The sequence below is a fragment of the Sorex fumeus genome, unplaced genomic scaffold, assembly GCF_029834395.1.
Source record: "Sorex fumeus unplaced genomic scaffold, SorFum_2.1 ptg000052l, whole genome shotgun sequence".
NCBI lineage: Eukaryota > Metazoa > Chordata > Mammalia > Eulipotyphla > Soricidae > Sorex > Sorex fumeus.
The window spans coordinates 1,221,545-1,230,624 of NW_026606109.1; the positions used below are offsets into that span (position 1 = coordinate 1,221,545).

Genomic DNA, 9,080 nt, shown 5'->3' on the forward strand with positions numbered 1-9,080 from the left:
TCTGAGGGGCAGCAGTGCACAGAGGCTGCCTGCCGAGCCCGGCCTGGGAGTGCACTGGGCCCTGCCGTCAGCAGAATGGAGTTCCTCACGGCTCGCAAGCCGCCTAATGACTCACTCGCTCTTAGTCACCCGAGAGAGAATGTGGCCCCAGCTCAGACTCTCCCTCTGCCCGACGGGCTTCTCCTAGGGCACAACACTGCGGCGCGGTCACGGGTGGTTCACGCTTCTGGCTGGCACCATGGATCAAAGTCTGAAGAACGTCCTGGTGGTCTCCTTTGGGTTCCTGCTCCTGTTCACTGCCTATGGGGGGCTTCAGAGCCTGCAGGTGAGTGCGTGCCCCCGCGGAGCTCACCCCAGCCTCCAGAAACTTTGTGGTCACAGAACCCGAGCACTGTGGCATTTCCTGTTGTCCCATGGGCCCCTGCCCCCACCCCACCCCCCACCCAGTCACTGCAAGCCCTAGAAACTAACTGTTCTACCGGCAATACTGTACCGAGTGACTCATGCTCACATTCAGCAAGATTGCAGAGTCGTGTGTGAGTGTGGAGCGGGGTGTGTGTAAAAGAGACAGAGACCCCTCTCTGTGGCCGGATCAGCTACTCCTTCCCCTTGGCTGTTTAAGAGGAGACACAAAACAGTTCATCGCGAGTTCTTCAGTGCTGTGCTCTTTGCAGTCAGGGCAAGTAACTGATCCACTTTCTGTGTAAACTTTTTGAGCTTACTTTAAGCAAAACTGAACTTACCATTTTTAAACTTCAAGTTGAGCATTGCGTTGTGATTTTATGTAGCTTCCGGGATTCGTCATTGGACACCTGTGTCTCTGTTACATGAAGTTCTCCCCTGAACGCCCACTCTTGTCCTTCACCAGACAATTGTCCACTTTGTTCCCATTTACCCACCCTTTTCTGCCTTCCCTGCTGGAATCATACACTGGTCTGCTAGTCTGGCTTTTGTTTGCTGAGCGTCTCTGTGCCATGGGGCAAGGAAGCATGTTGTCTTTGTTTGGGTGCAAATGGAAGGCGCCATCTCTCCCTCTGAGCAGTGTTCCGTGCGCAGACACCACCTGTTTTCTGCTCACCTGTCCAGGGCAAGGGGGCTGTTGCAGTCTCAGCCCTCGCGTGCTGCAGGGACCGTGGCAGCACTCCAGCGCCTCTGAGCCAGGCTTCCTGTCTTCTTCCAGCAAACAGCCAGCAACGGGGTGGGGGGACTGTGGGCGGGCCCCCTCCTGCTCCTGCAGCAGCTGTGCCGCCTTCATCCCCTGGTGGCTCCTGCCCCAGGTCCCTTGCATTGACCTCTCTGCAGACGGTACTTGCGGTTGGGAGGGGGGGAGCCCTGGGCCACCATTCGCAGGGATGTGGCAGCGCTTCCTGCCTCGTGCCTTCAAGGCTGCATTGGAGAAGACGTTTTCCGATCCGTGGCGGCTTTCTCGACACATCTTACTTTTGAATTTTACGGGTTCAAGGGGTTGGAGCGATAGCACCGTGGGTAGGGCATTTGCCCTGCATGGGGCTGACCCGGGCGACCCGGGTTCGATTCTTCCGTCCCTCTCGGAGAGCCCGGCAAGCTACTGAGAGTATTTCGGCCTCATGGTAAAGCCTGGCAAGCTCCCCCTGACATATTCAATATCCCAAACACAGTAACAACAAAGTCTCACAATGGAGACGTTACTGGGCCCGCTCAAGCAAATCAATGAATGGGAGGACAGTACGACAGTGCTACAGGTCCAAGCTCCTGAGCTTGACACCTGTGAATGTCTCCTCGCTCTTCCTGCTGGCTACTCCGCGCTGCTGGACACAGGCCTTGTGGCTCGCTGCGGGCTCGGGCCTGTTCCTGCGTCTGCCAAGGGACGCGAGGAGCGCGAGGGGTGGCCGGGAGCCCGTGGCCGGCACAGAGGGGCTTCCCAGGCTCCCTGCACCGCCAGGTGGATCCGGGTCCTCCGCACCATGCCTGGGGCTCCCGGGCTGCCCTGTGACAAAGGGCCTCGACGCTCCGACGCAACGGCACGGCTCTGCCAAGTTGTGTCCGCCAGGGACGGGCACTGGCCACTGGGATGCGAAGCACGAGCCAGCGCTGCTCCAATCAGCAGCCGCGTAGGAGGGGCGGCTAAGTGCTCCTATCACAGGTCTGGGAGAGTGGAATGACATCCCGTGTCTCCAATCACAGGGCTGGGCGGGAGTAGCAGCATCTCGTAGTCCAATCACAGGGTTGGGTGGGAGGAGTGGTACCTCGTGGCTCCAATCACAGGGCTGGGCAGGAAGAGAGGCATTTCATGGCTCGAATCACAGACCACGGTGAGGTGCCGTTGAGCACTATAGACTCGCACATCAGCCTGTAATGTTCCAGAATGTTTTCCTTAGTGGGTCTTGTTTCAGATGTGGGTCTCAGGGAATGACATCATGTCAGGGTGCCCTCAAACCCTGGGCACAGGAAGGCGCTCCCGCATCCTACTGCGCCTGGCGCTCCTGAGCTGGGACACAGGCAGGGTCAGGTGGTGGGTGGTGCTGACCTCTGACCCCAGCTCAGTGGGAGCCGCATTTCGGGGTTCCGGGTTAGACCAAGACCTTGGGCAGAGGAGAACATGGGGCCCTGCCCTGGTGCCTGCGGCTGACCCCTGGTCCTGGCCTGCTTCAGGCCTTGCTGCTCTTCCAGGAATGGGCTCCACTGCTGAGCACCGGCCACATGCCACCGAGTGCCAGCGACAGGCCACGTGCAACTCTATTGCTGGGGATAGGCCATGTGCCACCCCCAATTCCAGGGACAGGCCACGTGTCACCCCATTGCTTAGGGCAGGCCATGTACCATCCCCGTGTCAGGGACAGGCCAAGTGTTCACCATCAATGCCAGAGGCAGGTCATGTGTTCACCACCAATGCCAAGAATGGGCCATGCACCATCCCATTGCCTGGGAACTGGCCACATGTCACCCCTAGTGCCACGCACTCCCTAGTGCTCCCCACCTCTGTCAGCCCTCCAGATGGGAGGCTCCTGCACCCTTCTCTGGGATCCGGTGACTTAAGGCATTCCTGGGAAGGAAGATGAGCCTCGTTGATTTTCTCCTTCCGTGACCTCCTGCCACTTCCCCTCAAAGGTCTGTGGGCTCTCAAGGGGACAGAGGCACAGATACTGAGGACAGGGCCCACTGTCTGCCTTCCTCTCCTGCGGGACCTTGGACTTCAGCCAGGCCAGGCCGCCCCCTGACCTGTGGTGCTTGGCTGACCCAGTGGGCGGGTTGTCTCCACAGAGCAGCCTGAACAGCGAGGAAGGCCTGGGCACAGCGGCGCTCAGCACCCTCTATGGCGGGGTGCTCCTGTCCTCCATGTTCCTGCCGCCGCTTCTCATCCAGCGGCTGGGCTGCAAGTGGACCATCGTCGTCTCCATGTGCTGCTACGTGGCCTTCTCCCTGGGGAACTTCTATGCCAGCTGGTAGGCTGTGCCCGGCAGCAGGCCGCACAGGGCTTCCTCCACACCCTGCTCGCGCCCCACACCTGCCTGGCATCCCACCCCAGGGTCCCTGCCCTCACCGAGTTCGGCTCGGCCTCGAGTCCCACAGTGGCCCTGCCCCGAGGGGATGACGAGCTGGCCGCTTCCCTCCCTGCCCCAAAGTCATACCCATTGGACCAAGGTGTCAGGAATGACTATCAGGGCACTTGTAGGATGTGACTCAGGCACCCCATGGCACATAGAGGTAGGGTTCGAGGGTTCTGGCCCTGCTTTAGGTTAGAAAGGGACCCATGGGGTCAGGGTCCAGGTGTTGGGCCATCCATAGTGTGGCCAGCCTAGTGTGGCCATTAATGTTGTGGCCATCCACTGTGTGACCATCTGCAATGTGGCCATCCACAGTGTCCATAGTGTGACCATAGTAGTGTGGTCATCCATGTGTGACCATCCTCAGCATGATGGCGCGATGGGCCAGATGCCGCCTTTCCTGCCAGAGGGAGGTGGAGGTGAAGGTGGCTCATCCCGTTTGCCCCCTCAGGTACACCTTGATTCCCACGTCCATCGTGCTGGGCTTGGGGGCAGCCCCGCTGTGGTCAGCCCAGAGCACTGCCCTCACCATCCTGGGGAGCAGGCAGGCCGAGAAGGAGGGCCGACCGGCCCAGGACGTGATCACCCGCTACTTCGGCATCTTCTTCCTCATCTTCCAGTCGTCGGGCCTCTGGGGCAACCTCATTTCATCCCTGGTGTTCGGCCAGACCCCCACCCAAGGTAGAGGGCTGCGGGCGGGGGTGGCCAGCTCTGCAGAAGGTCCTCCCCTGGACAGTCCGGAACAGGTGCTCACCAGCCTGAATGGCCTGTCTTATGCGGCTGAGACCTGGGGACATGGGGACCAGAGTGTCCCGTCCTCTGAGACTTTAGCCCACTACTCTGAGTGACCATGGCCAGGACATGGCCTGTTGTGTGAGTCCTTGACCTCCAGGGTCTTAGCTCCCTCATCCTCCTGACCTTGTCCAGCTTGTAGCTGCTGGTGCCTGGCCTGTGGGCCCCTGCTGAGTCCCTGACAGGGCTTGGGGTTCCACCCTCGGGGCCTTATGGGCATCCCCCGGCTGCTGCTTCTCAGCCTGCCCTGGGATTCTTCTCATGGAGACATGATGGCAGAGGCACCAGAGTACAGAAACTGACCTCCAGAAGTCAGGGACGCAGCTGCCGGGCCAGTGGCGGCTGCGTGTGGGCAGTGCGGCCCTGCCTGTGTCCAGTGGTGCAGCCCTCCCTATGTATGCTGGCTCTCGCAGCGCTGAGGGGAGTGGCTGCAGTGGGGCTTTCCCGGGCAGGATCTCGGGGTACGGACCCTGCGGTCAGGACAGATGCAAGCACCCCGGCCCCTGCCCACCGCTCTCCCGTGACCCCCAGAGGCCATCCCTGAGGAGCAGCTGCTAATGTGCGGTGCCGCCGACTGCCTGGCATCGGGGTCCAGTTCCAACAGCACCCAGAGGCCCTCCCAGCAGCTGGTCTATACGCTGGTGGGCATCTACACAGGTAGGGTCTCGGGCTCCAAGCAGGCTCAGCGGCCAGTTGCCGTCATGGAGAGTGGGGACCCTCCAGAGTGGATCCGGGATCCTGAGCTCCGCTGTGGAGATAGAAGGGCCCCAAGGCACCTCCCGTCACAGGCTGAGGGTGTCCTAGGGACAGTGAAAGGGCCTGGCACAGGAACCCTTGGTTCCAGGAGAGGAAGCCCACAGGGAGGGGGCAGGGAGGGGAGAATCCCATAGGGAGGGACCAGGGAGGGGGAAACCCTGCAGGGAGGGGCAGGGAGGGGGAGGGAGGGGGAGCCCCACAGTGAGGGAGACAGGGAGGGAGGCTCAAGCTTTGCAGGGGTGTCAGGAAATGCTCATCTCGGGGTTCCTGACCCGTCCCTCCCCACGTCCTCCCCCGGGGTCCTCCATCTCAGTGGACACAGCTGCTTTCCCTTCCCCTGGGCCAGTATGGGGGGGACAGTCTAAGCGCCTGGACCAGGGGTCCCGCGGGGTCTGCCCCATCCTGCTCTGCTTTCAGGGAGCGGGGTCCTGGCGGTGCTGCTGGTGGCCATCTTCCTGGGGCCCATCTGCGAGCCAGACAGTGGGGGCCCTCGGGAGGTGGCCCCACTCTGGACCACGCTGCTGGCCACCTTCCGGCTGCTCCGGGACAAGCGTCTGTGCCTTCTGCTGCTGCTGCCCCTGTACAGCGGCTTCCAGCAGGCCTTCCTGGCCGGAGACTACACCAAGGTACGGCCCCTCCTCTTACTCTGTCCCCCAATGGCCTGGCCTGGCTTCACCTGGTGCCCTTCCAGCAAAGGGCAGTGCCCGGGCACCAGCTTGGCGCCCCACCTCTGTGCGCCCTCTCCTGGGCTACCCTGTCTTTAGTCCTGCCCAGGGCATGTCTTGGAGAACCTTCCAGGAAGCTGTTGGGTGCAGGGGATCGGGTTGCACAGTCCTCCTCAGTCCAGGCACCCATGGACAGCTGTCCCAGGAGAGCCCGGTGGGCAGGGTCGTCCCGGTGTCTCAGCACTGCTGCTGGGTCTGGAGGGGCCACAGGAGAGCAGTGACCAGCAGACCCGCAGGGTTGGACATGGCCCATGTGCTTCTGCCGGCCGGCCAACTAGGGCCAATGGGGCCTTAAGGCTGGGCCAGCCTGTGTGTCCCAAGCCAGCTGGTCAGTCTGTCCTAAGCCGGTCAGTCTGTCCTGAGCCAGTCTGTCTGTCCTGATTCTCTGTGGCCATGCAGGTGGGCTCCCAGGCCCCTGGGCCCCTGGCTGGGTTTGCAGCCCCTTTGCTCTCTCTTCCCTCCCCTTGGCTGAGAGTGTCATCGTCCCCACAGTGCCCGGGCACCCAGAGTCCGCAGCTGGAATTGTGAGGGGTCCCATGTCACCCCGTGGCTTCAGTGGCCACATCACACAGCTCCACCACCCTGTCCACCCCCTTGGCCCCCAGAAGAGGTGAAACCTCCAGAACACTGAAGGGAGGACAGCCGGGCAAGTGGCTGCCAGGGTGGTGGGGGAGGCTTCAGCTTGGCCCCCCACTGGCGCCTCCCCTCGGTGCTGCCCCGCACAGGAACTTGTGGGCGGCAGCCGCGAGCAGCAGCCCGCTTCCCCGGGCTCCAGCAACCGGCAGCTGCCCCCAAACCTGCCGCGTCTGTCCACAGTCCTACGTCACCTGCGCGCTGGGCATCCAGTTCGTGGGCTACGTGATGATGTGCTTCGCGGCCACGGACTCGCTGTGCTCGGCCATCTACGGCAGGCTGGCCCAGCACACCGGCCGGATTCCGCTCTACACGCTGGGTAGGCAGGCCTGGAACCCCCAGCCCGGAGCCCGCCGTGCCCTCCTCCCCACGGGCGCCCGACTGGCCCCCTGCAGCGTCCCCTCTCCCCGTGGGCCCTGACCGGCCCCTGCAGCATCCCCTCCCCCGGCAGGCGCCCTGACCAACTTCTCCTGCATCGTCGCCCTGCTGCTCTGGAAGCCGCACCCCAGCCAGCTGCCGCTCTTCTTCCTCTTCCCTGGCCTCTGGGGCCTGGCCGACGCCGTGTGGCAGACACAGAACAGCGGTGAGCGCAGCCCAGCCTGGCCCGCAGGGGGCTGGGCACTGAGGGTGCCTCTGCTGGACCCGGGCAGTGGGCAGTGCCTGAGAACGGGCCCAGCAAGCCCCTCACTCGGGCGGGGCAGTGCAGCGTGAGGCCGTGGGTGCACAGGAGTGAGGCAGGAAGCAGTGTGCTAGGGCAGGGCCAGCTCTGTGGGCTGCGGGGCAGGTGGGGCTGTGGGGGCCGGTGCGGCCCCTAACTGCTGGTGACGGGCTGCTGTGCGGGTGGGTCCAGTCTTGCTGTGGGCACCCCTCTGCTTGCCACGTCCTGTGCTGGTCCCACGCTCCTGAGCTCCGCAGACCCCAAAGGTGCCCTCAGGCTCGCTGTCAGTGTGGGGCCTGGGAGCACAGTCCCACCCGCACGGGCCGTGGACAGCCCGGCCAGGGGAGTCCGTGGAAATTGGGGCGTGTCGGCCGAGGGCCCCGAGTCTGGAGGTGGGCCGGGCTGGGCCTGAGTGGAGACGGGCGGAGGGCGCGCCCGGGAGGCCTCTGCAACTGCCCTGGGCTGTGGGATTGGGGCCCACCTGGAGCAGTGACCTGGCCCCTCCCTGTGTCCAGTCCTGGGCAACCACCACGGGTCACACCTGGTGGAGGTGCTGGGGACACCAGAGCCCGCCTCACTCTGAACACGCCCTGGCCTCACCCTGGCCTTGCCCTGGCTGCTCCCTGGGCCCAGGCCTGTGGCAAGGGTCGCCTCTCCTTCAGGTCTGGCCTTACCTCAGCAGCTGTGGGCATAGCCCCAGACGGCCGCCTGGAGATTCTGGCAGCAGGGGCTGAGGATTGAGGTCCGAGACCAGGGCGGGGGTGGGGCCTGAGTGCTGGGGGCTGAGTGCTGGGGGCTCAGGGCAGGGTGGGGTCCTTAGATCCAGCTCTGCTCTCTCGCTTGCAGGCGAGGCCTCGGGTCCGTGTCTCCTGTCCTTGCCCTCCACAGTGGCCATCGCTGTGCCCAGGGTGCTGCCTGCTCGGGGGCTCGGGGGGTTCAGGGGTGACTGAATGGGGCCTGGCCTGGGTCCTCCTCACAGTCCCGTGGTCCGGCTCTGCACGAGAACGCCCCACGTGTCCTGGCACAGCGTGACCGGACCTGACCTGGGCGGGACAGTCCTTGAAGCGGCCTGTGGGGTCTCTCCCCAGCTCTTTTCGGGGTGCTGTTTGAGAAGAACAAGGAGGCGGCCTTCGCCAACTACCGCCTGTGGGAGGCGCTGGGCTTCGTCATCGCCTTCGGCTACAGCACCTTCCTGTGCGTGTCCGTCAAGCTCTACATCCTGCTGGGGGTGCTGGGCGCTGCCATGCTGGCCTACGGGGCCGTGGAGTACCTGGAGTCCCGGGGGCAGCGCCAGCCAGCCACGGGCGACAGCACCAGCCAGACGAGAATGTGAAGGCCCGCGGGCCGGGGGAGTGCGGCCCCGGACGAGAATCCTGGGCTGTGGTTTTCGTCCCTGCCCCGCGCCCGGCTCTCCTGCCAGGCGGGCCTCGCTCCAGATGCAGCGGGGGGCTGGGCCCACGGCCACGGGCGCTCTCTGGAGACGCTTCCCGTCGCTGCGTCCTCGTTTGAGGATGGGCAGGACACGCGAACACCACAGAGGCGCGTCGGGGCCCAGGAGAGGCAGAGTCGGAGCTTCTGGATACAGTGTTTTTGCCAGCCTGTCCTGTCGTGTCACTGTCATTGCCTCCGGGAACACAGCGGCCTGGGGATAGGACGCCCACATGGGCACATGCTGAAAGCCGTGACTTCCCCACCGCTCACTGCCCCCTGCGCAGCACCTGAGTGCACCCCCACTCCCTCCCCTCACGACCTGCTCCCCTCCTGCACTGCTGCATCCTCCTGGCTGTCCCCAGCAAGGTCACAAGACACGAGTGAGACAGACACACCAGGTCACACAGACGCAGGATCACAAGACGCTGGGTCACACAGACACACAAAGTCACACAGACACACCAGGTCATCGAGATGCCTGGTCACACAGAACCTGGGTCACACAGACACACGAGGTCAGACGTGGGGTCACACAGACACACCAGGTCATCAAGACACCTG

At 63.6% G+C, this 9,080-nt stretch overlaps 1 protein-coding gene across 1 annotated transcript; it reads left to right on the plus strand.

Moving 5' to 3' along the window:
- Window positions 1-238: 238 nt before the first annotated feature.
- Window positions 239-8,421, plus strand: UNC93A (unc-93 homolog A). Its single transcript, XM_056124917.1, has 8 exons — window positions 239-325; window positions 3,241-3,422; window positions 3,976-4,205; window positions 4,848-4,973; window positions 5,490-5,698; window positions 6,614-6,749; window positions 6,882-7,013; window positions 8,177-8,421. Exons 1-8 carry the CDS (start codon window positions 239-241, stop codon window positions 8,419-8,421), a joined length of 1,347 nt encoding a protein of 448 aa, XP_055980892.1.
- Window positions 8,422-9,080: the final 659 nt, after the last annotated feature.